The following is a 27,169-nucleotide window of genomic DNA, read 5'->3' as shown; positions in this document are numbered from 1 at the left end:
CTCTGTGGGTCACTGCTGGCTCTCTGCTGAGGGGGCCACGTGCTCTCTGTCCAGCATTGTTGGGGGTGGGGGTGCAGCATGGGCGTTGGAGACCCCACTGGGGCCAGCAGCCTGTCTTTGCCCACTGTTCCCAAGTCCGGCCGGAACCTCTAGTCCCTTCAATGTTGAACAAACTGTTCTGCCCCGCCCCCCCGGGGCTGGGAAGAGACTTGCAGCCCCCAGCCTCCCAGCGTGCCTCCCAGGCTGGCTTCTGTCAACCCTGTGCTCGGATAAGTCACAGGACAAGAGTCCTCCTGTCTTCTAAGACGCGCAAAAACCTCTGTTTGCCTTGGTCTGTTGTCTCTCTCTTTGTGAGCTAGTATCCCTTCCAAGGGATTCCAGAATCCCTCCCAAGCCTTTTCCCCAAGCTTTGGCCTTGATCGGTCACTTAAAGCACAAATCATGAAAATCTATTAAATCAGGGAACACACAAGTGGGGGCAGAAGCACAGAGATCATCTCAACTGTATTCTGAACTTGTGCAGAACTCTTTGTACAAAAAATTCTGAGACCATGGGAATGACAGAGTTGGTTTGTCAGGAAAGCAGGATTTCTATTCTGATTTTCAGCAATGTCACCTGTACAATACATTTCTTAAAACAAGGAAATGTTAGGCTGTGGAAATGTAGGTCAGGCGTATAGCGGTGAGTATAGGTCATACATAAACGCTCTACTTGATGGGGTAGGGCCTGTACCTTGAACCCAGTATCTGTTCTCTGGAGTCATACAGCCCAATTTTGAATCCTGTGCTTTGAGGTGTGGCCACGTGACTATGCTGTGGCCAGCAGGATAAACACAAGAAGCTTCCAGGGTGAACACCAAGCAAAGACCTCACCCAGAGAGACTGGCCCTCTGAGCCCCATCCTTTCTCTTGCCCACAGGGATGTGGAACTGATGGTTGGAACGTGAATTGTGTCTAGGACATGAGGTCCAGCCCGTGTCGAGAATGGATGGAGAGGAGCAGGGACTCCCTGGGCTTCACACAGCCCTGGGTTGCTAAACTGGGCTTCATCTACTAGAAAGGGAAACAGACTTGTACCGTGTGTAAGCCACTGTCCTTTGGAGTTTTCTGACACTCAGATCTAGTTCCAACCAATACAAGAGGGACCATTGCTGAGCCCAGCTCACGTGAGGACTCAGAGTGGAGGGTGTCCGCTGGGTGAATTTGGGAGTATTTCACTATTGTGTTGATAATCAGTACTTAATAGTACATACTCCTTTGTTGCTTGCTTTCTAGGCCCCAGAACAGAAGTGTCATGGGGGGGCAGGAACACTGTCTTATTTCCTGCTACTTTTCCAGCTCAGGGCCAGATACACAGTAGAATGTTCATTTGTATTTGTTGAATGAAGGGAAATCAGAGGGAGACGACCTGGAGGTCCAGAAGGAGGCTCCAGGGGGCAGACCTGACAGCTTCCGCAGGGGCTAGAGGATCGCCTGTGTTGGGAGGTGGGGTGAGCACAGGAGGGTGAGGTGAAGGCCCCAGCCGGCAGGCCACCCTCCACCCACTTAACACCGGCAGCCTCCCCACAACCAGGCTCCGTGCGGATGCTCTACTTGGCCCTGGGACGCCTCTAGCAACTCACCTCGGTGTCCCAGACTTCCTGTGCTCTTCTCAAGCCATTTGCCTGGTTACCCCCACTCCTCCCGAGGCTCCAATGTAGACAACTTGGGGACCGCTCTGGACACCATTATCCAAAACTGCTTCTGCAAGCCCCAGCTGCCTTCATACCCCCACTCAGGTCCTGTCTCCTGCTTCCTGCCAGGCCCCAGTGTGTCACCTCTGCCTCCTGAATGTGTGATGGTCACCTCTAAGTCACAGTATTCAACCTGAACACCTCCCACCCCACATACACCTTCTCCCCTAGCACGCTCGCCCAGGCCTGGACCCAGGGTCAACCTAGTCTCTCTTCAGGGGATGCCCATCACCCCAGGATAGAACCAAACTCCCCACCTTGGTCTCCAAGGCCTGTGCTTGCTCCTTTTCAACATTGTCCTTGCCCCAAAAAGCAACCTGTACCCTACTTCTCTCCTTCCAGCCCCTGACACCATCAATCTACTTTCTAATTCCAGATTTGCCTAATCCGCACTTTAATATGAATGCCCTCATACATATGTGTCACAACTTCCTTTTATGGCCAAATAATGTTCCACGTAATGGACATGCCACACTCTACCCATTTATCAGTTGATGGACATTTGGATATTTCCTCTTTTTGGCTGTTACGAACAATGTGCCTATCAACAGTCATGAACAAGTTTTTGTGTGGACATATGTTTTCTCTTGGGCATACACCTAGAAGTGGAATTTGGAGCTCTAAATTTTCTTCTTAGCACTGCTTTTGATACATCCCGTATGTTTTGTTTTTATTCACCTCATTTTAATTTTTCCTGTGATTTCTTTAACTGGTTATTTAGCAATATGTTAGGGGAGCTTGAGTGGCTCAGTTGGTTGAGTATTCGACTTTGGCTCAGGTCATGATCTCACAGTTTTTAGGTATGAGCCCCACATCAGGCTCACTGCTCTCAGTGCAGAGCCCTCTTTGGATCCTCTGTCCCCCCCCCCTCAAAAATAAATAGAACATTAAAAGTAATATGTTATGTAACTTTCACACATTTATGAATTCCCCAAATTTCTGTTACTGACTTTTAATTTCATTCTGATGTGGTGAGAAAACGTATTTTGTATGATTTTACTACTTTTAGATTTACTGGGTAGCTCAGTTGGTTAAGCGCCTGATCTTGATTTAGGCTCAGGTCATAATCTCAGGCTTCCTAACGTGAAGTCCTGTGTCGGGCTCTGTGCTGACATAGGGGAGCCTGCTTGGGATTCTCTCTTCCCTCCCTCTCTGCCCCTTCCCTGCTCACTCTCTCTCTCTCTCTCTCAAAATAAATAAACATTAAAGAATTAGTGAGACTGGTTTTACTTTCTAACATATGGTCTGTCCTGAAGAATGTTTCATATGCACTTGAGAAGAATATGTACTCTTCTGCTGGAAGAGTGGTTCATTGATGTTTAAGTCTAGTCGGCATTGTTCAGTTTTTCAACTCTTCTTTCTTTGCTGAGCTTCTGTCTAGCTCTATCAATTACTGAAAGTGGAATATTGAAGTCTCCAATTATTATTGTTAAATTGCCTACTTCTCCTTTCCATTCTGTCAACTTTTGCTTCGTGTATTTCGGGGCGCTGTTAGGCAAACATATCTTTACAATTGTTAGGTCTTCTTGAGGAGTTGGTCCTTTTTTCATTATGAAATCTCCTTCAATTCTAGTATCAATTTTTGTCTTAAAGTCTATACTATTTGATATTAGTATAGCCACTCCAGCTCTCCTTTGAGTACTGTTGGTATGGTATATCTTTTTCCACATTTTACTTTCTACTTGTGTCTTTGATTCTAAAGTTTGTTTCTTGGGGTGCCTGGGTGGCTCAGTTGGTTAAGCATCTGACTCTTGATTTCAGCTCAGGTCTTGATCTCACAGTCACGAGTTCAAGCCCCGCATTGGGCTCTGTGCTGGGCACAAAGCCTACTTAAAATAATAATAATAATAACAATAAATAATAGAGTTTGTTTCTTACAGGGGTGCCCGGGTGGTGCTCAGTCAGTTAAGCATCCAACTCTTGATTTCAGCTCAGGACGTGATTTCATGGTTCATGAGATCGAGCCCCGAGTCCAGCTCCATGCTGACAGCGTGGAGCCTGCTCAGGATTCTCTCTCTCCCTCTTTCTCTACCCCTCCTGCTCCAGTGCATGTGTATGTGCACACTCTCTCTTAAATTAAAAAGAAATAAAGGTTGTTTCTTACAGACACCATAGAGTTGTGTGTGTGTGTGTGTATAAAATCCATTATGACAATCTCTGCCTTGAAATTGGAGACTTTAATCCATTTACATTTATTATTTTTTTAAGATTGTATTTTTAGGTAAACTCTACACCCAGGGTGGGTCTCCAACCCTCAATCCCAAGATCAAGAGTCGCATACTGCCACCAACTGAGCCTCCCAGGTGCCCCTGGTAGGTTTACTCTTTCAGCACTTGGAATATATCATTCTACTGCCTTTTGACCTCCATGGTTTCTGATGTGAAATAGGTAATTTTATTGGGGATCACTTGTATGTGATGAATCACTTCTCTTTTGCTGCTCTCAAGAGTCTTTTTCTTTGGCTTTCAACAATTTATGATGTGTCTAAGAACGGATCCTTTTTAGTTTATCCTACTTAGAGTTCACTGAACTTCCTAGATGTGCAGATTCATGTTTTTCATCAAATTTAGGAACTTTTCAGGCATTATTTTTTCAGATATTCTTTCTGCCCCTTTCTCTTCTCTGTTCCTGAGAATTATGCATAGGTTGGTATGCTTACTGGTGTCCTACAGGCCTTTCATTTTAATGTTGTGATTTTAGAAATCAGATGCCAGGTTTGTTGTTGCTGCTTGTAGTAGTTGAACTCGTGTAGTGGTTTTTCTGAACTTGTTCTGTCTAGTCTGTAATGTCACGTGTAGCCACTAAAGTTCCTATGCTCAGCTGATGATCGGACAGAGATTTTCTTAAATGCCTAAAATCCATAAACTTCCCAGTCTTTCCCAAATAGCTCTGTGTACTTGTTGGGGCATATGCCTTTCAGCACTAAAGCCCCCCGTTTGCAACTGCCTGAGGCTCCACTTCCCTTTGTGCAGAGCCTCCAGGCCCAGCCAGAGGTAGCATTTGATGCTTTTTCAGGTCTTTCATGAGCCCGTGCACACCCTATTTATGTTTGTGCCTTCTATATTCCAGAAATATGTAGGCTTTTGAACATCCCTGTGGACGCTGTATTCCCCAGCTCTTCCTTTTAAGCTTTTTGGTTGGTTACTCTATTATCAGGTGCAGCTGTTATCCATTGCCCCCGGCAGCTTTGAAATTACAACTTGCCTGCAACTGCCTTCAGCAAACATTCTCAGGCATAGACCATTGGCCCTAGGCAAGCTGAGTGAGCTTTGTAAGAGGGGTCTTCCAGGGAGCCCTCAGACAAGTTAAATCATGGCAATTATTTGCAAGGAAGGTGTTCTGCTCCCTCTACAGGATTATGTCTCCCTGCTCCATTCTACCAGGAATGTGGGCTGTAATTTCCAGGGTTACCACTGGGCTGGAGAGTAGCCTTAACCAGAACACCGCAAAACTCACTGTTCTTACCGAGATTCAGTTTTCTTCAATAAACACTGTCGGGATGCTGCACTCCTTTGATTAATTTCCAGAGTTCTGAAAAAGTTGACTCCAACAACTTCTGCTAGTCTTTTCCTTGCTTTTTTAAAGTATTTTTTTTTCAACGTTTATTTATTTTTGGGACAGAGAGAGACAGAGCATGAACGGCGAGGGCAGAGAGAGAGGAGACACAGAATCGGAAACAGGCTCCAGGCTCCGAGCCGTCAGCCCAGAGCCCGACGCGGGCTCGAACTCCCGGACCGCGAGATCGTGACCTGGCTGAAGTCGGACGCTTAAACCGACTGCGCCACCCAGGCGCCCCTTTTCCTTGCTTTATAGGGGGAAGGGATGCAGATTTTCCGAGGTCCTTACTCCTCCATTCTCAATGAAAGCCGACCGTAATTTTTTGAGGGACCCTTGGCTGTCATAGTCACGGCTCCTGCATCTGACAGTTTCTGGGTATAATAAGTGCCTAATAAATCCTTGTCAAACCCCTGCTCAGCCTGGAGAACCGCCACAACCACGCGTGTGGGCCGGGCCGGGTGGGGGACAGAAGCCCGGAGGCCCAGCCTTCCGGCACTGCTCACGCTCCACCGGAGTGGGGACCCTGACCGGGCGAAAGAGACCGCGGCAGTGGGCCTCGAGACCCCCACCCCACCTTGCTGATTGGCCCCGGCAGGCCGACCCTTCGCTCTAGGGGTCTGTAGGCGCTGCGACACGGATGGCCACCGCGCCATCTGGAAATATTGCTGGACGAAAGTGAGCGATGGCCTCGAAGATGCCGTGGACGCCGGACTGAGGGCCCGAGCGTAAAGGACTAAGCACCGCCGAGGCCGGAAGAACCGCGTCCGGGCAGCGGACAGGCCGCGACAGCAGGTGCCGCCCGCAGGAAGACACCACGGGTTCCCACCCTACTTCCGGTTTCCACGACTACCTGACGGACAGGCCCCGGCCCGCCCCTGCCCTCCCAGGCTCTCGCGACGTTTGGGCTCCCGCGGCGCCGCAGGGGCCGACGGGAGCAGCGGCCGCGCTGAAGAGGGCCGACATGGCGGCGGCGGCGGCTTCGCTTCGCGGGCGGTGCTGGGCCCGCGGGGCGCGTGGCTGCCGGGCGCGCGGGCCCGAGTTTGCTGTGCGCGCGCGGCCCTGCCAGCTCCCGCTGCGGACGCCACAGGTGAGCGCTGGCCGCGGCCCCGGCCGCCGTGTTGGCCCCGCAGCCCCTGAGGTCCGGCGGGGGCTCTGGCGCGGCCCGGCAGCGAGGCGGGCCTCCGCCACCCGTCGCCCCCGCCGACCCCCCCGCCTGCCCCCTTCCCTAATGTGTCGCCTGTGTTGGCATGACCAGCCCCACCTCCCCCTCCCAGCGGAGTCGCCGGTTACCTCGCTTTTGTGGTCGTTCTGGTTCTTGCTCGCTTCCGTTCTTTTGCCTTGGCTTTCTCCGGTGGCTCGCCCGCCCGCTCCCGCTCCGGCCTTCCAGACGGCCTGCGTCCTGAAGTGACCTCAGCCTGACCTCGGACCGCGGCTTGTGACCTTGGCCTGCCCCGGCACCCTTGCTTTACATCGACCTCATCCCCAGCCCCGGATCCAAAACCATGCCTTGCGCCCCCTCCTCGGGCCGAATCACGGTCGAGGAGCCGGCAGTGGGCTGGAGCGGGGTGGGCAGTGGTGCTCCGCAGGAGCTGGCGGGCGCGGGTGGATGGGTGGGGAGAGGCAGGCGCTGAGAGTCAGATCCCCAGGTAGGGCCGGGTGGTGTTCTGGCAGGCGCTGAGCGGGGCTCTTGCAGGCAGTGTCCTTGTCGTCGAAGGCCGGTCTGTCCCGGGGCCGGAAAGTGATGCTCTCAGCGTTGGGCATGCTGGCGGCAGGGGGTGCAGGGCTAGCCGTGGCTCTGCATTCGGCTGTGAGCGCCAGTGACCTGGAGCTGCACCCCCCCAGCTATCCGTGGTCCCACCGTGGCTTCCTGTCTTCCCTGGACCACACCAGGTGTGCTGCCGGCTGACTGGGGTGGTTTCTGGGCGGTCTGGTGGGGCGGAGGCCCTGGCTCCCCTAACCCTATCCCTTTCTTTAGTATCCGGAGGGGTTTCCAGGTGTATAAGCAGGTGTGCTCCTCCTGCCACAGCATGGACTACGTGGCCTACCGCCACCTGGTGGGTGTCTGCTACACGGAAGATGAAGCTAAGGCGCTCGCAGAAGAGGTGTGGGCCTGGGGATGAGGAGGACCCGGGGATTGGGGCTCCGGCTGCGGTGGACGGCAGGGCTGTGACGGGGCTCTTGGTGGCAGGTGGAGGTTCAGGACGGCCCCAACGAGGATGGGAGATGTTCATGCGGCCAGGGAAGCTGTCTGACTACTTCCCCAAGCCCTACCCCAACCCTGAGGCCGCTCGAGCAGCCAACAACGGAGCACTGCCCCCTGACCTCAGCTACATCGTGCGAGCTAGGTACGCTGGCTGCCTGCGGGGCGGTGTGGGGAGGGGGCAGGAAAGTCCACCTTGTGCCAGGGCTGAGGAGGGCATGGATCTGGTCCCAGGCACGGTGGCGAGGACTACGTCTTCTCCCTGCTAACCGGCTACTGCGAGCCGCCCACCGGTGTGTCATTGCGAGAAGGTCTCTATTTCAACCCCTACTTTCCTGGCCAGGCCATCGGCATGGCTCCTCCCATCTACACTGAGGTCCTGGAGTATGACGATGGTGAGCAGCCCCCACCCTGGGGGCGGACAAGCCGGGTCTTCCTTTTCCCCTGCCGGGGATGCTTTCTGTGTCATGCACAGAAAGAGGTCGTGCACTCTTCTTGGCTCCAGCACCGAGCCAGCTTACGGGCAGCCTTCGCAACCCCGTCTAGCCCAGGCCCCTGCGTGCTGGGGGAGGGGGGGTCCCATTGGTTTTGAAGCCTCGGTCTGGAGCCCATCTCAGCTGCATGGAGGAGATTGCTCTAGGGCTCTACCAGGTTGGGGAGGGACCCCCAAGGGCAGCCCTTAACACTTATTCTTGGCTCAGGCACCCAGCTACCATGTCCCAGGTAGCCAAGGATGTGTGTACCTTCCTGCGCTGGGCATCCGAGCCAGAGCATGACCATCGCAAACGCATGGGGCAAGGTGAAATGGCCGGGCGTGGGAGAGGGGCTGGGAAATGGGCTGGGGTCCTTTCTGCCTCCTTCTTCTGAGCCTGCCTCATCCCCAGATGTTGATGATGATGGGTTTGCTATTGCCTCTGGTCTATGCCATGAAGCGGCATAAGTGGTCAGTCCTGAAGAGCCGGAAGCTGGCATATCGGCCACCCAAGTGACCCTGCCCAACGTCTGCTTGCCGTCTTGCCTGAACAGGCCCGCAAGCCAAGGAGCCACCCTGGACCTGTTCAGGCCTCAGCTGGCCCGCTTGGCCAAGCTCCTCTCTTTGGGACAAGAGGGAAAGGGGCAAGAGACCAGGTTCTAGCTCCAGATCCTTCAGCCCCCATCATGGAAATAAATTAAGTTTCTCCACATGTTTGAGCTATTGTGTGATGGGAGCACACGTTTGCAGGGGACTCTGGGACTAAGACCTTTGCTCTCGAGCTGTCAGGGTTGTCCCGTGCAGTGTGACCGACACTGCCGTGTACAGGCTGGGGACTGGGAGGTGGCAGGCAGCACTGGAGGTGGGGAAGGGAGGCAGCCGGCAGCAGTGCTAAGGCGGCAGAGCTAGGCAGAGGCCACCCAGAGTGTGCTCCTGATCTCTTGGCTGGACAACTGGAGGGGGCAGGGTAGAGGTGTTCTGGGACAGCACCTCCTGGCAACCCACAGGGCAGCTGGGGAGTTCTGGGTCAAACGAGGCAAGCAGTAGGAGTAGGCTGTGAGGGCAAGGGGAGGGTGGCGGTGGCAGCACTCGGGTCCTAGCTTCTGAGCTTTTCTTGTCCCCAGGAGGGAACGTGAGGGGCATCCTGGCTGGAATAGCCTAAGACTGGTGGCCACTGGGAAGGGCAAGAGCCAGGTGGAAGCAAGGAGAGGGTGTGCCTGAGGGTTTCCGGGTGGACAACAGGAGGCATGGCCAGGTGTTAGGGAGGGGGCTCTGTGCCCTTGGGTTCTGGGAAGAGATCTCAGCCCCATGTTTTCCAGGATCTCTGGGATCTGGAGGCTAAGTATAGTCACCTGGGCCTGGTTGGGACGTCCCCCAGCTGACGACCAGGCCCTGCCTCCGCCAAGTTGAGTCCCAAGGGGGTGATGCCCACACTCTGTCCTCCCACAGATCGATCCGCACAAAGGCACAGGGAAGGGGTACTCAGCTGGCTCAGAAGTGCCTTTAATGACTCCAGATTGTGGCCCCTCCACAACCCTGGCTTGACCCCTAGCAAGCAGTCAGCAAAGGTCTCCTGAGAGTTTTAGGAGGGGGTCCAGGGACCTTGAGCCTGGAGGGACAGGGCCATCCTCTCTCCTTGTGACCTGGGGGTGAGGGAAAGAGAAGTCATTCTGCTTGTCCTATCCCCCTGCCCATCCCCCTCCCTTCCTCAGCCTCTGGTACCTTTGCCAGCCGGGTGGAAACTGCAGGAAGGGGGTCCCAAGTGCAGGGCTTCTGGGTGCTGCACATCTCACAGCCGGGTCGGCTGGGAGCATTGATGAACGTGCAGGAAGGGCAGGACCAGCCAGGCTGTAGAGTGGGGAAATCGTTGCTGCTTACCCTTTCCTTCTGATGCCCAGAGAATCCCAGGCCCAGGGTGCCCAGTCCCTCACCTACCTGAAGGGGGCTGGGGAGGCTGGAGGTGGCTGGCAGAGGAGCTCTGGGCTGCCCAGTGACTGAGGAAACAGGCGACTTAGTTCCCCATCCATCTTCTGGGGACACTGAGGGCTGCGTCCTGTGGAAGAGGAGGTGGGGCTCGGGGGCGTGTCGGGCTGCGCCTCCCCTCCTCATCCCATCCACACCAAGGACTGACCTGGGGCTTCTCGCGGGGCTGAGAGCAGGTAGAGGAAAGCGGGGTCCCCATCCCGCTGGACCCCGTAGGAAGCGAGGCTGCACTCGGGCACACACAGGCGCCGCCCAATGACCCAGCGCTGCACAGCTGGTGGGAAGCCAAACTCCGAGAACACCTGGGGCCGGAGCATCAAGGCAGCGTCACTCGAAGGCCCCTTGCCCCGCACAGGGCTCCCCCCGACCCCATGCTTACCTGCTCCTGGAGGGTCGCGATGGTGCAGCGGGGGTGAACGTGCAGTGAGACGTGGGCAGAGGACGCGGCGTCCTCAACTGTCACCTGTAGCCTGGGCCAGAGTATGGGTCAGGAGGGAGGACGAGGACCCGGGAGGGCTAGGATGGCAGGGTAAAGAAGACCTCACCTGATGGGGCCAGGAGGGAAGCAGGCCTCCTGGAGCTGGACACGCAGAGCCACATGATGTCGGGCCAGGGTGGCCGCTGCTTGGGCTGCCCCCTTCTCGTCCCACCCTCGATGGCTTGGGCCAGGCGCCCCACCAGCTCCTCTGCAGGGAGAGACAAAAAGCTCAGGGCTGAGCACAGACTGCTGCTTCCAACCCCCTCCAGCCACCTGCCTTTACCTTTCTCCGTCAAGTCTCCAGGGCTCCAGCAAAGATCCACCTTGGGTTGTGGGGCCCGGAGTGTGGACACTCCAGGGGGACTGGGCGGGGGGCAAGGGAAACAGGCACATTTCTAGGCCCAGGGCTTGGGGCAGGCTGCCTAGGAGGGAAGATGAGGGCTGGGCTGGGGTCTCCTGTGACTCGGCCCCCAAGCCGAGTTACCCAGGCCTCTGCTGACCAGGTTTCCGGGACTTTTGCCACCTCCTAGCTCACAGCCCATTCCCTGGCGTTTGGCCACACATTAAGCCAGGCCTCCCCCCACCCAACCCTGGCCCTCAAAAACCCCTAAAAGGTTCCTACCAACTCCTCTCAGAGCTGAAGCTGCACTTGGCTTTTCCTTGCTCTGGAATGCTTCTGCATGCTTCTACTGTCTAGCCTCACCTATGCCCCTCCTCCAAAGAAGCCAGGCCACTTCCCTTGGCCTCTACATGCCCTCTAAGCCAGCCAGGGATGCTCCCTTGGCCTCACCGCGGAACCAAAACAGGTCCTCAGAAGCCTGCCCCTTGCTCACCAGGAGGCCTGCAATCAGGTAGTCTCTTGGTGCCCTCAGGGACACCCCTCCTCTCAACTGGCTCTACCACCAGCACAGAACACCTCGGGCTGCTCCCATCCCCAGAAAACCCCCTGGGCCACTGCCTGGCGGGGCACCTGTGTCTCCCCTTACCTTCCTCCTGAGGCCCAGCCTACCTGTCCTGCAGCTCCTGTGACGACCTCAGGCCCTCAGTGTTCTGAGCTATCTGCCCACTGTGATGAACAGGACCCCTGAGCACCCAGGACCAGGCCTGGCCCAGCCTTGACCCAGTCCCAAAGATCACACACACACACACACAACACACACACTTGCCTCGGACTTTGGTGCCTGCTGCTTCCTGGCCACGTGGGTGTGATCACACGAGGACCTTCGAGTTTCATTCAACCATCACCTTAATGAGACTTTCCCTGCCACACAATTTTAAATTGCAAACCCCTCCGGGGGCACCTGGGTGGCTCTGTTGGTTAAGCATCTGACTCTCGATTTCGGCTCAGGAACAATCTCACAGGTTCGCGAGTTTGATCCCTGTGTTGGGCTCTGTGCTAACAGTGTGGAGCCTACTTGGGATTCTGTCTTTGTCTCTCTCAAATAAATAAACTTAAAAAAACAAAAAAGATGTGTGTAAATTGCAAACTCCTCTCTTCTATTCTTCCACCATCTGGCAGAATTTTACTTGTTTTCCAACTTAAATGTTTTGACGCACAAGGTTACACTAGTACCAAGTATACATAGCGATTCCAGAAGCCTGTATGCTATGCTGTGTGCACCACAATCTATGCTTACCAATGTTATATGTTCTCCTCTCTGCAAATTCAAGTCCCAAGAGGGCAGGAAGTCCAAGTCTCATTCATGCTAAGTCTCCAAGGCCTAACATGCTCAGCACAGAGCGGGTGCCAGGATACACATCTGATGAACGACGAAGGACGTCTTTCTCCTTCTGCAAGTGCTGTGTTGTCTGGGCCTCTCTTACGTCGCATAGTAAGGTTCTTCTTTTCCCTCTGGCAGATCTTCTGACACATCTGCGGGCCCTTTCCTTGCTGCATTATCTACCCGTCAGACCCTCTCTTGCTTCTCTCTCCTGGTGACCTGGGTTGAACTTTGCTACTGCCAATCTTTACCTCTCCAGAGCCCCCCCCAGCCCAGATCCACCTGGTTCTTCTCCCACAGATGTGTAAGAACCTAGCCACCTCCATTCCCTTCCACGTAGGTCCTCTGTCTGGGAGTTCCATAGTACCTTGTTTCTCCAGCTTTCTTTCTCAACCATGAATTCTTCCATTTAAAAGCCATGAAATCCAGCCAATTCCCTCCTAAGCATCTCTGAAAACACCCTTCTCTCCAGCCCTATCTGCTACACCACCCCCACACAAAGGGAGTCTCAACCAGTCTTACTTTTTTTTTTTTAACGTTTGTTTTTGAGAGCGAGAAAGAGAAAGTGCGCACGCACGCGGACGGGGGGGGGGGGGGGGGGGGGGGGAGGGAGGGAGGGAGGAGAGGGAGACAGACAGACAGACAGACACAAAATCCAAAGCAGGCTCCAGGCTCCGAGCTGTCAGCACAGAGCCCAATGCAGGGCTGGAACCCACGGACGTTGAGATCAGACCTGAGCCGAAGTCAGACACTTAACCGACAGGCGCCCCTCAACCAGTCTTCAGTAGCTCGAATCTGAACCTGTCACTCTCCACTGAGTACATTTCCATGCTCCTGATGCACTCCTCACCCAGACCCTGACGGCCTGCCTGCTGGGCCTCCACAACTGTCTGCTACTCCAGGCTCCAGCTTTTCAAGCTTTCCAGCCTGTTCTCCTTTTCTCCACCTTCTCCCTCCTGGGAGCCTTCCCAGGACCCAAAAGGGGGTACGGTGGGCCCAGCTTTCCCCACTCCTTCCCCCATCCAGGCCTGGGGGGCTTGGGCTACTTTCGTTCTCTCCCAGCACTCGCAGTGCCCGGCCAGCCAAAAGGAGTCTTCGCTCCAGAGCACTAACCATTCTGTCCCTCCATGGTGGCACCTCGGACTAGAGCTGCCCACCGCTGAGCTTCCTGAGGGTTGAGGAAGTGCAGGCTGAGGGTCCCAGGCCCTCCCGGCGGGGGCTGCAGCTCATGCTGGCTGGGACCTCGGACCGTGTAGGAAACTGACTCCAAGGGCCACTCCAAACTGACCTGAGGAAGGGGAGTGCGGGCTCAGTGCCTCCCGCCAGCACACCCTGCATGATGACCAAAGGAGCACCACGTAACATTTACAGGCCACGTGCCCCGTCCTAAACCCTTACTCCTATCACCTTAGGAAGCCCTCACAGAACTCCCATAAAGATAGGTAGCGGAGCATTACCTTTACCCCCACTTTACAGGCGAGGAAACGGCAACAAAGGAAAGAGAACTGCTCAAGGGCACAAAGCTGTCTAGCGGAGGGGACTGGCCCAGGGCCCCGCGCCCCCGCCGCCCCCACTCACCGCGCCGGGTCCCGAGCCCAGCAGCTCCAGCCGGAAACGCCCGGGCCGCTCGGGATCCGCGCATCAGCTGCAGCCTGCGCAGCTGTGCCTCGGCGTCCGGCCCCGCGCCCAGCGCCTCACCGCGGCGTGCACAGCCAGGAGCACCGCGGCCGAGTCCGGGTCCGAGGCCGCCGCCGGCGCCAACCCGCAGGCGGCGGCCATCTCCTGTCCGGCCCCGGCCCCGACCCCCAAGCCCGCTTCCGTGGACTCGGGCCCCTGGGCGCCTCCGCCGACCGGAAACTGGGGCCGCGAGCCTGGGGTTCCGGCCGTGGCCAGAGCGTCGGGGCCCGGCTCTGACCCTCCTGTCTTACCCAGGAATGGACACGACCTAGAGGGTCGGCGGGCGGGGGCTGCAGCCGAACGGTCCGCGTCTACCCCTCGCGCCGGTCCGGGGCTAGAACGCTATTCCCAGGCTCCTTCCGAGCCGCAGGTTGCCCGGCGGGCGGGCCCCGCGTTGGTCCGCCAGCCACTCCTGGGAAGGGGCGGGCTGACACCAGGGGCGGGATGAGCGAGGAGGCGCAGCCAATGAGCGCCAGGAAGGGAGGTGGGCTCGCACGGCCTCAAAGAGTGACGGACAGGCAGGGCAGCCAGTAGACGTGGACGGTAGGAGTGAACGGCGGGAGACGCCCCCAATGGCTAGCCGGGCTCTCGATCCCGGCGGCTGGACCAGGCCATTCAGGGGCGGGGGGCCGGGCCTTGCGGACGCTTGTTGTTGTCCGGCCCGGGGAGGCAGAGGTCGCTCGCTCGGGTCCTTTGCTCTCTCGGGCCTTCTGTGGCGGTCGGCGGGCAGGTCGGTCGCGATAGTCGGTCGCCTTCCAGGGGCGAGGCTATGTCGCGGTGGCAGCCCGGCAGGGCCGGCAGGGCCGGAGTAACGGGACCGTCGTCGCGGAGCTTCTTCCCCCGGATACAGTGCGGCCCGAACGGAGGCCGCGGCGCCGCCCTCCGGTCCTGAGGAGCCCGAGCTGCCCGGAGCCCACACCGCCTCCTTACCCGCGCCGAGTCAACCCGGCCAGACCCGGCCCGGCCACACTGAGCGCTGCGCAAGCAGGTAGTGTTCCGCTCTGTGACCGGCGCCGTGTCGGGGCCTTCAGAACTCCAGCCCCCAGCGGTCTTCGCGCCGGCGAGCGTGCGCCGCGTGCGCGAGTCCCGGGGCGCACTGCCTCCTGGGATTTGTAGTTCTCCGCGACTAGGCTGTGGTTTCCCTTAGCCCGGCGGAGAGGCGGGTGCGGCCAGGCTGACGCTGGAGCGCTAGCGCCGGCCGACCGGCCCCTTCGGGGGTCTTGGTGCCTGCCTCTGTTCCGTGGCGTCACTAATTTCCGAAGAAATTAGGCGCGGGGAAGAACGGAGGAAGCCTATGGCTCTCCTCTTTACCTGGATAGAGAGCCTGTAGAACAGGGAAGAGCGCTGCGCCCAGGTGACCGCAGGGCCCCAGCCCCAGCCCCAGGTGTCCTGGATCCTAACCCGGTGCGGGTTATTAGCCTAGCTGAGGAGCTTGGCCGGAGGGGTACTGCAGGAGTCCCCGCACTTTTGGGGGCTCACAGTGACCCTCACCCCTAACGGTGGAGGAGGCTCTTCTGTCGCGGTGGGCAGTGTCCAGGGAGATAAACCAGAGGCCCCAGCATGAGCAAGATCTTTGGTGCGCCCCCAGGTATGGGACGGGAGAGGGTTGGCCGAGCCAGAGCCTCAGCTCACCACTCTCAGGTAACAGGATCTAATCCGCCTCTCCTACCAGCGCGAGGGCTTGGGAGTAAGCCACAGGAGGGACCCGGCTTGTTTACAGCGGCTCCACCTACCGGTTGGGAGGCCAGAGGCTGAGCCCCAGGGGCCAGATACTCATGGACCGGTCTCCCACCCTCAGGCAGCACTAGCCCCTCGAGCGCAGGACCCCCTCCCCAAGGACATGAAGCTGTTGGAGAACTCGAGCTTCGAAGCCATCACATCGCAGCTGACAGTGGAGACTGGAGACGCCCACATCATTGGCAGGTGAGGTGGGGGGTTGTGTAGGCTGTGTCTCAGAGACCCTTGAGTGGAGCCTGATGGGTGGCATGCTCCGTGGTCCCACGTGCCCCTTGCAGGATCGAGAGCTACTCGTGTAAGATGGCGGGAGACGACAAGCACATGTTTAAGCAGTTCTGCCAGGAGGGCCAGCCCCACGTGCTGGAGGCGCTGTCCTCCACCCCAGACGTCGGGCCTCAGCCCCAGCAGGTAGCTGCCGCAGAGCGTGCCTGCTGTGGGCTGTGGGGTTCAGGGCAGTGCTGGGCTGATGCTTCTCTCTCTGCGACTGAGCAAGAGCCAAGGTGGTGAGGATGAGGGCCCGCTGAGCGACAAGTGCAGCCGCAAGACGCTCTTCTACCTGATTGCCACGCTCAACGAGTCCTTCCGGCCTGACTATGACTTCAGCACAGCCCGAAGCCATGAGTTCAGCAGGAACCCAGCCTCAGCTGGTGAGGGTCATGTGGGGGGAGGGACCCGCAGCCCCACAGCTGTCTCGACTGTCCTTCCGACTTATAGTGGCCCCTGGGTTCTGCCCAGTTCATGCCTCCCGTTCTGCGTCCTAGCCAGTCCCAACCGTGACCATCCTAGGTGGTGAACGCAGTCACTGCAGCCTGTTTTCGGCCGTACGGGAGGACTTCAAGGCCCTGAAGCCGCAGCTCTGGAACGCGGTAGATGAGGAGATCTGCCTGTCCGAGTGTGACATCTACAGGTGGGCCGCCATTCCTGCAGGAGGGCCGTGGGTGTACGTGGCACTTGGGCCTTCATGCCACTTCTTGTCCCACGCTCTGCAGTTACAACCCGGATTTGGACTCAGACCCCTTTGGGGAGGATGGCAGCCTCTGGTCCTTCAACTACTTCTTCTACAACAAGCGCTGAAGCGGTCGTGTTCTTCAGCTGCCGGTCCATCAGTGGGCGCCTGGCCGCCTCCTTTCCCTTACCCCTGCTTTGTCACATGCCACTTCCCCAGCTGTACCCACCCCGCTCCTGACTTTGTCCTCCCTGGGGTCAGCAACGGGTCAGGGACAGGCAGTCCTAAGACCCGTTCCCACACCTCCCCCAGCGGGTCCACGTATACTCCCTCGGAGGCCGGCAACGAGCTAGACATGGAGCTGGGCGAGGAGGAGGAGGAAGAGGAGGAGGAGGAGGAAGAGAGCGGAAGTGGAGGCAGCGAGGGCGGACCCGAGGAGACCAGCGCCATGGAGGAGGACAGGTGTGTGACGGTGGCTGTGGCCTGGCCCTCTGTAGCCAGGGGTCGAGAGCACAGAGTGGGTGCCCCTCTGCCTGACCTCCTGGAGCTGGCTCTGGAAGCTCACTGTGTGCCGTCTTCTGCCCAGGGTCCCGTGATCTGTATGTGAGGACGAGGAGCAGAGGCCCCGCTTCGTTCAGCTTCAGCCAGTGCCTGGAACCCTCACCTGAGGGTGCCCCAAGGCCTCCCCAGCTGGTGGTCATCCCGGGGCTTGCCAAGGCTGCAGCGCCGCCCAAGGCCACGCCCACCTAGCCCTTTGGCTCCCGCCCGCAGACGTCTGCTCACTCCCACGGGCTCCAGCTGCCCATGTTGTGGTCGGGCTGGACAGCACAGGGCCTGGTGGGAAGAGCCACTGCCCTGCCCCGACGAACTGACACAGGCAGGGACAGCTGGACTACAGAGTTTATTTTTGTATTTCGTGCCGGATCAGGCCTGGGCCTGCACACTCCAGCCCAAAGGGCCCGAGACCCAGTAAGCAGGCCCCTGCGGTCACCACGCCGGGCTTGGCCAGCCCCCGACGCCCACCTGTACCACCCTCCCCCCGTACCCTGCCCGTTGGGCAGCGTGCACTGAGTGTCACTTTGCTGCAGCTGGTTTGTTTCCAATAAAAAATTTCTGTGATTTAGTGGGGACCTAGGCTCCGTGCTGCGTGTGGGGCGGGGTCTGCGTCAAGGGCGGGGCTACTGCCTCCGGTATCCTAGCGACGGTCCTAGGGGCTGTTGAGCGGCCCGGACCTGCAGAGGCCAAAATGGAGACCGGAGTGTCAGATGTCAGCAACCCCTTTCAGTAGAAGGCGACAGCCTGATCCTGGATCTCGACTTGTGTGATGCCGACAGCTATGACGTCCCGGATCCAGGGCTGCTCAAGGAGAAGAATGGTGAGGTGGCCTGGCCTCGCCGCCCCAGATCCCCACGTGACAGGCCTCGCTCAGGCACCGGTTCTGTCTGCCGCGACACAACACTCCGTGGGGAGTCCCCTAACCTGGCGAGGCACTCGGGAGGGCCCCTGGCTGCCTCCAGCCTCCAGAGTTTGGGGCCCAAGACCACACACCGACAGTGTTTCCACTGCTGACCCGCAGAGTCGTTTTCGGAGCCGGTCCCAGGGCTTTTTACCAGCAGCTTGCAGTGGCAGAACATGACCCCGCGCGCCCGTGCCCGCCAGCTATGGCTACTCCTGCGTAAAGGCCTCCGTGACTTCGTGGAAAAGGTGGGGCTTGCCTGTGGCACCTGCCTCGAGGCCTCTTTTCTGGCCCATTTCTTCCCCTCGCTGTCCCTAGGATGCCCCCAGCCCGGATCCCCTTGGCTCCCCTAGGCAGGGGCACTACCTCTCCTCCAGCACCCCCCCTCCCCCAGCTGAATGCCGGCCTGCTCGCCCCTGCCCGCAGGAAAAGAGAGCCGAGCTGTGCGTGGGCCGCTTGACACACGGGCTGGAGCCGCTGCGCCACCTGACGGTGGCAGCTGGGCTGCGCTCAGTGGCGCAGGACCCAGCGGGCGGACGCTTCGTGGTGCTGGATGGTGCGGGCCGCCTGCACCTGCACAGAGAAGACGGCTGGGCTTACGAGAAGCTGTGTGCCCCAGCAGTGCTCACGGGGCTGGTGGCGGTGCCAGGCCCTCTGGGTGCTGTGGGCCGCTTCGTGGGCTGGGGCCCCGAGGGGCTGGCCATACTAAGGCCTGACCTCAGCCTGCTGTGGCTGAGCAAGCCAGGGGCGGGCAGGGTGCCGGGCCACCAGCCCGTCTGCTGTCTGCCGGTGCCCAGCCTGGGGCTGTTGCTGGTGGCAGAGGAAGGCGGCAGCCTGGTGCTCTGGAAGTTCCGTTCAGGAGGCCGCTGCCTGGTGCCGTGTGGGTCACCTCTGCAGCTGCCACCAAGCCCTGCAGGTGCAGTCACCCGTTTGGTTCTCGGGCCCTTGCCTTCCCACCAAGCCCCGTGCTGCTTCGCGGCCTGTGGCTCGGCTGTGCTCACCTTTGCTCTGGACAGCTGGGCTCTCGTAGACGTGCGCCGGGACCTGCATAAAACGTGAGGGGTGCCTAGGGACTGGGAGGAAGGTGGGGTGAGAGAGGACGGGTGAATCCAGGAGGGAAAACAAGTCATGGAAGGGCGCCGGGGCTCACACACCAGGGGGTGCTGAGTCTGCGGAGGCCTCTCTTCCCCTTCAGCACCATCTCGGACCTGGCCTACTGCAAGGAGGTAGAGGCCATGGTGACGGCTTCTCGCGACAGCACAGTGAAGGTGTGGGAGGCCGACTGGCAGGTCCGGATGGTGTTCGTGGGCCACACAGGTGCGCCATACCACTTAGGCTCTGAGGCCCGTTCTCTCTCCACCCTGCGTAAGAGCTCCGGCGGTCGGGAGTCTCCGTCAGCCCTTCCCGGAGCTTCTCTGCACCGGCTGCATCCCGGGCCGCCCGCTCCCCTTCCCTGATCCCCTGGTGCCCCTCCCACAGGCCCAGTGACAGCTGTGGCCGTGCTGCCGAACACCGCCCTAGTCCTGTCAGCCTCGCAGGATGGGACGCTGCGCACGTGGGACCTGCAGGCGTCAGCACAGGTGGGCGAGGTGGCGCTGGGCAGCCGGGGCCGAGGGGTGCCATCTGGGCACGTGAACCGCCTGCTGGCGCCCGCTGGCCCCGGCTGGCCAGTGCTCTCTCTGAGCGCGAGCAGCGTGGAGCTGTGGCTCCTTCGCGAGCTCCACTCGCCGTTGGCGCAGCTGTCAGCGCCGGTGCTCCACCTGCAGACCGCGCCCGCGCCGCCCGCGCCCGCGCGCCCGCCGCTGCCTAGGCGCCTTGTGTGCGCATGCGCCGACGGCTCGGTCTACCTCGTGTCGGTCGCCACCGGGCGCACGGTGAGCGCGCTGCTGCTCGAACCGGAGGACGGCGCAGCCTCGCTGCTTTATTGCCTACCGCGCGAAGCACTGTGGCTGCTGACGCGCGCCGGGCACCTGGTGTGTGCCAACGCTGCACGATGCCCCATGCGCGTGCTGAACCGGGTGTGCCCGCCCCCGGCCCCTGCGCCCAGGCCCTGCTGCCTGCACCTATACAGCCACCTCACAGACCCCAGCAGCGCATTCGCCAGCTGGCAGATCGTCCGCCAGCATGGGGGCGAGCTGTGCCTCAGTGACCTGGCCCGACCCCGGAAGGACAAAAACCGGTGGGTGCCGGAGCCGCCCACGTGGGGCAAGGTGATGGTGCCCGCGCCGACTGGCTAATGTCATGCGTAGGTACCTGCCCGTGGTGGGGCACACGGATGGCACCCTATCGGTCCTTGAGTGGCGCTGGTCGAAGCCCGTCTTCCAAACCGAGGCACACAGCCCGGGCCCCGTCACCGCCATTGCATCTACCTGGAACTGCATCGTGTCCTCTGGTCAGCATCTCTCCTCCCCCCAGGGGGCTGGCCTGGGAACCCCTTCCCTCCCCAGACAAAGGCGCAGTCCTGCCTCCCACCTGAGCAGGCGGAGACTTGACCGTGAAGATGTGGCGTGTCTTCCCCTATGCTGAGGAGAGCCTCTGCCTGCTGCGAACCTTCTCTTGCTGCCACCCGGCGACGGTGCTCTGCGCTCTGGGGAAGCGGGTGACCGTGGGCTTTGAGGACCCAGACAGCGCCACCTACGGCCTGGTGCAGTTTGGCCTGGGCAACAGCCTCCGCTACGATCACCGGCCCCAGGATGACCCCACGGACCACATCACTGGTGAGGGGCAGGCCAAGAATAAAGCCCAGGCCATCCTCTGGCCCTGGTCCCTCACGCTGAGCCCTGGTCCCTCAGGCCTGTGTTGCTGTCCCACACTCAAGCTGTATGCCTGTTCCAGCCTGGACTGCACCATCCGCATCTGGACAGCCGAGAATCGCCTGCTGAGGTGGGTTGGGGCTGGGAAGTGGGGGGGGGGGGGGTGGGAGCCTGTCGGCAGCCAGCAGGGCTCCCCTACCTCTGCCCCCAGCAGAGCCCAGAGGCTGGACAGGGGCAAGGGGGCTTGCCCCTGCTAGTGTCGTGTCTCAGTTTCCTCCTCTGGAGCAGGGCCGGATTCTCACCCTGGCCGCTCCCTCCAGGCTCCTGCGGCTGAATGGCGCCCCTCAGGCCCTGACCTTCTGCAGCGACAGTGGGGACCTGGTGCTGGCTCTGGGCTCCCGACTCTGCCTGGTGTCCCATAGGCTCTACCTGCCCACATCTTACCTGGTTAAGGTATGCAGTGGGCACAGGATTCCTGGGCAGAGTGAGGCTGCTGTGGGCAGACAGGCCCCCCCAGGCCAGAGCCGTAGGTTTCTTTCTCCTGTTCAGAAGCTATGCCGGAAGGTCCCTGATGTGGTGGATGACCCTCCCCTGCCAGTGACCACCCAGGAGTCGCTGACCTCAGCCCAGCTGCAGAGGCTCGCCAGCCTACGTGGGGTGGCCAGTCTTAGGTCTGCTGGCCCAGCTGAACTGTTCTAGAGGCCCCTGCCTAGCTCCCCCGAGTCAGGGCCTGGCTGCCTGCACCCAGCTCGGGGACCCAGAGCTCCCAGGCCACTTAGACCACCCCAACCTGTCCCAGCCCTGGCATCCCCACTCCTGGCTGTTGGGCTGTGTTCTGACAGAGGCCTGGCCATGCCCACCCCCAGGTGCTGGTCCCAGCCTCTGCCCAGTCCCCCTGGTGATGACAGCTAGTGTCCCACCTGTGCCCATCCCTGTCTGCAGCACGGACTTGTCTTTCATCCATCACCAGACGGCCACACCTCAGCAGCCAGTGTTGGAGGAGGTGGGGTGGGTCCCAACCCCCAACCCCCAACCCCCAACCCCCAACCCCCAACCCCCTACCCCCTCACCGTCCCAAAGCCCCAGCCCTGCAACCTTCCCTGGGCTCAGGCCACTCTCCTTCAGCCCCTGGGGCAGGCGTGGGATCCCGTGGCTGTCTGGAAAGCAGATGGCAAGACTGAAGGAGGAATGGGCTGACCCCTAACCCCCACCCAGGACCTAGAAGCCCTAGTTTCCCGGGATGAAGACCTTCAGATGCTGAGACTGGGGCTGGTGGTCCCGGCAGCCCAGCCCCCACCCTCCTGGCAACAGCGGCAGGAGGCCTTTGACAACTATCTGCGTCTCGTCTATGGCCCTGGCTTGCTGGTGGGTACAGAGCCTCCCCAGCCTCAGCCCAGACTCCAGCCCCTCCCTTCACCCCGGGGCCTCACCCCTCACCCCTGCCTATCCCTTTTGCGCCCCTTCCAGGGCATGCGTTCTGGAAGAGAGTCCCAGCAATGGAGTACTGTGACCCTCACACTGGAGAGAGAGAGCTGCGATGTGTGTGCCTCGCCCACAGCTGCCCTCAGTCTTAGGCAGGCTGAGGTCTGCACCGAAGCCCTAAGGGGGCCGGCAGCCCGCCCCTTGCAGGACCTGGGGACCGGGGGCCAGCGCTTCGCCCCCCCTCCCCGAGTCCCCTTGCCCACCCCCCACCCCCACCGGGGGGTGCACGGCAGGGCCTCCCAGGTAAGGCCTCCCGCCCCTCCCACCTCGACCCTGCCCCCATGACCCTGCCCCCCACCCTGCGACTCCTCCTCCCTCCCCTCAGCTGCTGGCCCGCTCCTCTCTGAGCGGCAGCCTGGGCCGCAGTCTGGACCTGCAGCTGCAGTTGGAGCGGCTCCGAGGGGAGAAGCCTGTGGTCCCGGGCCTACCATCCCCCCACGTGCAGCACAGGGTGAGGCGCCCAGGCGGGTGGGGGCTGCCCACCCAGGAGCAGAGCTGCAGGGGCACTGGGGGCCCACGCTTGGCTCTGAGCCCCTCTGCTGTCCCAGATCCCCCTCCTGATGAAGAGGCGGCCCGAGGAGCTCCTCTCCAACCTCCGAGGCTTCTTTCCTGCCACCATTCAGCCCTATGAGGTAAGGGTCCCTTGCTCTCTCTGGTGGCAGCCTTCTCACGCACCCCCTCGTCCCTCTGCTGCAGACCTCCTGGTCCAGTCCGACCTACGTACGAGCCGCCTGTCGCCCTCCCCCCACCTCCTGGCCAGCCCAGCCGTGGTGCTATTGTCTGTGGGCCCTGACTCCTTGCTTTCTGGGGGCCAGCGGCCAGAGGGCCAGAGACTCCCAGAGAAGACACTAGGCACAGCCAAGGCCTCTGCCAGCTCATTGTGCCGGCACACCTCCTCCCCAGTGAAAGTGCTGGGTGAGCCGGTGCCATACGGACTGTCTGGAAGACCAGAGTCCTCTCCCTTTACAGGAGCAGAGGCCACAGGAGCTGGCGCCTTGCACTCTGCCAGCTTCCCAACGTCTCCATCCCAGACTCCCTGCACACGCTGGCACTGTCATCTGCCCGGGGCGGGGGGGTGGGGGGGTGTTGCCGATCCTTCCTGCAGCCGTGCCATCTACCCAAACCCTCAGCCCACCTCTCCAGGCTCCTAGCACCAATTCTTATGGACATCCCGGTTCCAGGGCTGGGGGCCAAGTCCCGTGGAGAGGGTGTGGGGGTGTCAGGGCTCCCCAGAGGCTGCCCAGATTTCCTCCTCAGTCGTCACAGCTGATGCCTCCCTTGACTGTCCTTCCACCTGGTTTCTAAAGGTTCTCTTTGCCTGTCTGAGCGTTTTGGGTGTTGACTGAGAAAACAGGGTGTCACGATCCGGGTAGCACAGATTTGGTAGCGACCCAGATTGAGTCCTGTTGACGAGCAAAAGCCAGGGGTCTTCACTCGCAAATTGCAGAGGCATTAGGGAACTCACACAGGTTGCTTTCTAAAAGTTGTGGCTAGAAGATGTAATCACGTTGTACACGTCACTGCTTTTCTGGGCACTTTAGTCTGGTTACCGGAAACCAGTTTTCACAGAGTGTCCTTTTTTCGCAAGATTTTATTTTCAAGCCCAGTGTGGGGCTTGAACTCACAACCCTAAGATCAAGGGTTGCACGTTCTACCCACCCAGCAGCTAGAGTGTCCACTTGCGCCCGAGAGCTCAGGGCCGCAGTCCACTGTTGAGCCTCTGCCCAGCTCCATGCAGTTCCTCTTTCAAAAGGAGGATGAAGTTTTAGTTCCCAGTCTGCACGGTCCGGGGGTGTTACACAGGTGCACGTGGACGGGGGCGCGAGCCCGGTTCAGCTCCCGGAGACCCGGCCGCGGAGCTGGACTGGCCACCGAGGGGGGTGGGAGGGCGGGTGGAGTTCGGGTTCTCAGGCCACCCCGCCGTGTCCACCTGCAGCCCTCGCGCAGGCCCGTCCACTTCCCCGGCAGCGTGCCCAACTCCGTGGTGCTGCAGCAGATGTGGCCGCACAGGGAGGTCAGCGGCCTCGGAGCCCCCGCCCCGCTCACCAGCCACGGCAGACACCAGGCAAGGCAGGACCGGGGGGCTCGCTCCTGGGCTCTGTGGAAGGGGGCCCGAGTTCCCGCCGCATGCCAGCGGCCACCCGTGCTCTCCCCTCTGCAGCCAGGTGGGAGCCAGGACATGTGGCTGCCACGACGACGCGGGAGGCAGTGGCACGCCAAGTGGCAGCAGAAGCTGATCCGGTGGTGGGGGGAAGAGGAGGTGGAGGAGGAGGAGGACGACGAGCTGTATCTGGACTGGGCCTCCGACTCCCTGAGCCCACGCGGGCACCCCTCCGAGTTGGAGGAGGCCAAGGTAGGCACCCACTAGGCCCCGGGGCTGCCAAGGTCAGGAGCGGAGAGGGGGGCCTGCAGCTGCTGCCGCTGCCCCGCAGAGCCCCGAGGATTGGACCCCGAAGCCCTTGCACTCTCGTGACGCCTCCGCCGGGACCCAGGCCTCGCGCGGCCCCTCGTACCCCTTCAGGCGCTCGCTCTGGGAAGAGCGCTACGGCCATCTGCCCAGGTTTCTGCAGTTTTTCGTCTGCCAGAACTGGTTCAAAAAGCTGTTCCCCATCTTCAACCTGAAGGTTCGGGGGTCTCGGGCACCTGGGAAGCACAGGCTGGCGGGGAGGTGGGCAGTGCAGGGAACAGGGCCTCGGCGCTGGGTATCACAGGTGTATCCCGAAGTGGGCACGGCGGAGGGCCTGGCCTCGCTGCTCATGGACCTGCTGGACGAGGCCTCCTGGGCAGACCGCGTGCACATCCTGGGAGCGCTGCTGCGGCTGCTGCCTGACGTGAGCAGAGACCTCTGTAACCGGCTGCGGGGCGTCCTGGAGCGCTGGCTCAACCTGGACCAGCCCCCCAGCCTCGAGGTGCACCCCTGGCCCCGCCCCCAGCCCCGCCCACCGGCCCGCCCCGGGCCTCCAGCACCTACCCGGCTGCTTCGCCCCTCTGCGCTCAGGACCGGACGCAGAAGCAGTTCGTGATGCTGGCGTTGCAGCTCCTTCTGGCCTGCTCCCTGGAGTCCCACGAGGTGGTGCTGGAGCTCATGTCCTACTTCCTCTACTCGCCAGCCTCCTGCCGGTGAGTTTTGCTCCCTACTCATCCTCACCACCAGCTGAGGAAGGCTTCTGGATAAGCTAGCTGCTCACCACTGTCCCAGGCCCTGGCTCAAGAAGCTGCTGGAAGGGCTAGGCCTTCAGGATCCGCAGGGCTTCCTGTTCAAGGAGATGACGACCTGGGTCCAGGGCCCGGACGCCAACTGCAAGGCTGCACTGCGCCAACGCTGCTGCCAGAAGCTGGAGGAAATGACGGAGCGGCTGACGGAGCGGCTACAGGTCCCGGTGGATGGGGGGGGGGGGGGGGGGGCGGCCACTTGCCAGTGGAGCCTCTTGTCTTTTACCTAGGCTTTTCCCAAGTCGGGGTGGGGGGGATCCAGGTACGGCCGGCCGGCTCTTGGGCTTGCTCTGTACCTGTGCTCATCGGTCCTCTCCTGTTGTCCCCCAACCCCGCGTCTCTGGGGATCTTCCTGCTCATCCCCAGGAAGCAGCCTGCAGCCAGGTCTGAAGCTTGGGGCCCGGGGCAGCGCCACTCAGGCCTCCCGGCTGGGGGAGGGAGAGCCTCTGCCTCGGGCGTGGCGGCATCTTCAACCGGCTGTTTCCCCCACAGATGGAATCCCTGCAGCCTTCTGTAGTAGCCGAGCTGTCAGAGGTGCTGCCCAAGGTCTCCAGGACCTCGGCACTTTACCCTCCTCCCAAGGAGGCCCCGTCTCAGATTTCCGTGCTTTCTGGGTCACCTTTTCATGTCTCGGTGACACCCTCAGCCCATTCCTGGGCCCCCTCACTGGTGGTCTCACCTGGGGAGCTGGACTTGGCCACCCTTGGGTCCCAGGCCCAGCGAATGCTTCCACCAATGTGCTTCTGGCGGACCAGACGCACGCTGTCAGAGACACTGCGACACTTCTGCCCCTCGTCCGAGGTCCATCTGCACCCCTCAGTACCCACTGCGCTGCCGGATAAGCCACTGCCACTGGAGCAGACGGACTGGTCACAGTCGCAGATGCTGGACCTGAGGCCGATCGATGCGCTCAACTTCTTCTGTGAGCAGCAGCGGGCCCGGCAGCAGAGTCCCCTGCAGGAGGAGCCCGAGGGCCCATGCCTGAGCTTGCGCCCACCTGTGCCCAACACAGTGCTACCGCAGCCCTGGGATCGCTGGTGAGGGGGCCACCAGGCCGGGACAGGGCCTGTGTGGGGCAGCTGAGGGGCTGACGGGGCCAGACCCACTTCCTTACCCCTCCAGGCACTATCCTATCCTCAGGCTTCAGGAGGCCAAGGTCCAGAGGTCTCCGATGAGACTGAGAGGTGAGTAGGGACAGGGGGAGAACCAGACCTTGACTTCCACCTCAGCCTGAGACCTCACTGTCCTGCTGGCCCACAGGCCGGATGCCGTCCCGGCTCCGGGTGGGCAGTGCCCTCCATGGCTCCATCCGCATGCTGAAACTGCCCCTGCCGAGGGTGGACATTCGTCCCTTCCCCCCGGCCTGGCCCAGGCCTGCCCGTCCGCTGCCCCCACTGCTCCTGCAGCCTGCTTTACAGCGCTACTTTCTGCCAGATGACACGAACCCCGACAGCTACAGTTGACCAGGCTGGTGGCCCCAGTCTCTTCTTCCCTCCAGCCTGGAGTCAGGAAGCCGCTTTCCAGCCAACTGTTCTCCCCCTAGAAATAAAGTCCAGAGGTCGTGGCCAGAAAACTGGGTGCCACCTTCATCTTTGGGGGCTGCAAGGGTGCACGGGGGGGGGGGGGTCCTGCTTGTGTCTTGTGAATCTCCCAGTGGCCAGCTGCATGTGCAAGGCAGGAGTCAGGGCCACGCCGGAGTCTGGCATGGTCAGCACTTGGGGGGGGGGGGGGGGGGGGGGCTGTCTGCCTGGAGAGGGGCC

The 27,169-nt window shown here is 60.5% G+C and overlaps 4 protein-coding genes across 4 annotated transcripts; 3 read left to right on the top strand and 1 right to left on the bottom strand.

The window, feature by feature from the left end:
• Positions 1–6,237: 6,237 nt before the first annotated feature.
• On the top strand, positions 6,238–8,675 carry LOC115505901 (cytochrome c1, heme protein, mitochondrial). Its single transcript, XM_030303676.1, is given in 10 exon segments — positions 6,238–6,274; positions 6,277–6,319; positions 6,321–6,378; positions 6,985–7,181; positions 7,267–7,393; positions 7,480–7,510; positions 7,513–7,636; positions 7,726–7,890; positions 8,193–8,285; positions 8,360–8,675. Coding segments are annotated over 10 exon segments (981 nt in total). The 5' UTR covers positions 6,238–6,252; the 3' UTR covers positions 8,481–8,675.
• Positions 8,676–9,445: 770 nt separating this feature from the next.
• Positions 9,446–14,396, bottom strand: SHARPIN (SHANK associated RH domain interactor). The gene is given in 14 exon segments (XM_030303650.1): positions 9,446–9,606; positions 9,686–9,811; positions 9,899–9,954; positions 9,957–10,016; positions 10,095–10,248; positions 10,326–10,416; positions 10,492–10,594; positions 10,597–10,632; positions 10,708–10,810; positions 10,812–10,846; positions 13,259–13,433; positions 13,724–13,786; positions 13,788–13,837; positions 13,840–14,396. Coding segments are annotated over 14 exon segments (1,221 nt in total). The 5' UTR covers positions 13,925–14,396; the 3' UTR covers positions 9,446–9,522.
• A 96-nt stretch (positions 14,397–14,492) lies between these two features.
• On the top strand, positions 14,493–17,628 carry MAF1 (MAF1 homolog, negative regulator of RNA polymerase III). Its single transcript, XM_030303678.1, is given in 10 exon segments — positions 14,493–14,810; positions 15,621–15,745; positions 15,838–15,934; positions 15,936–15,967; positions 16,016–16,212; positions 16,325–16,466; positions 16,549–16,629; positions 16,631–16,669; positions 16,818–16,967; positions 17,092–17,628. Coding segments are annotated over 9 exon segments (831 nt in total). The 5' UTR covers positions 14,493–14,810; positions 15,621–15,662; the 3' UTR covers positions 17,102–17,628.
• A 77-nt stretch (positions 17,629–17,705) lies between these two features.
• On the top strand, positions 17,706–26,982 carry WDR97 (WD repeat domain 97). The gene is given in 25 exon segments (XM_030303673.1): positions 17,706–17,785; positions 17,788–17,880; positions 18,082–18,209; positions 18,388–19,016; positions 19,157–19,278; positions 19,441–20,140; positions 20,211–20,353; positions 20,442–20,678; positions 20,754–20,844; positions 21,035–21,167; positions 21,264–21,385; positions 21,657–21,717; positions 21,930–22,079; positions 22,182–22,439; positions 22,522–22,647; positions 22,745–22,828; positions 24,133–24,261; positions 24,358–24,549; positions 24,629–24,820; positions 24,908–25,105; positions 25,195–25,316; positions 25,396–25,570; positions 25,992–26,446; positions 26,532–26,593; positions 26,670–26,982. Coding segments are annotated over 25 exon segments (4,839 nt in total). The 5' UTR covers positions 17,706–17,751; the 3' UTR covers positions 26,873–26,982.
• Positions 26,983–27,169: the final 187 nt, after the last annotated feature.

This window comes from Lynx canadensis, chromosome F2 (assembly GCF_007474595.2).
Source record: "Lynx canadensis isolate LIC74 chromosome F2, mLynCan4.pri.v2, whole genome shotgun sequence".
NCBI classification, from domain to species: domain Eukaryota; kingdom Metazoa; phylum Chordata; class Mammalia; order Carnivora; family Felidae; genus Lynx; species Lynx canadensis.
This window is presented reverse-complemented; position numbering and strand designations above follow the sequence as displayed.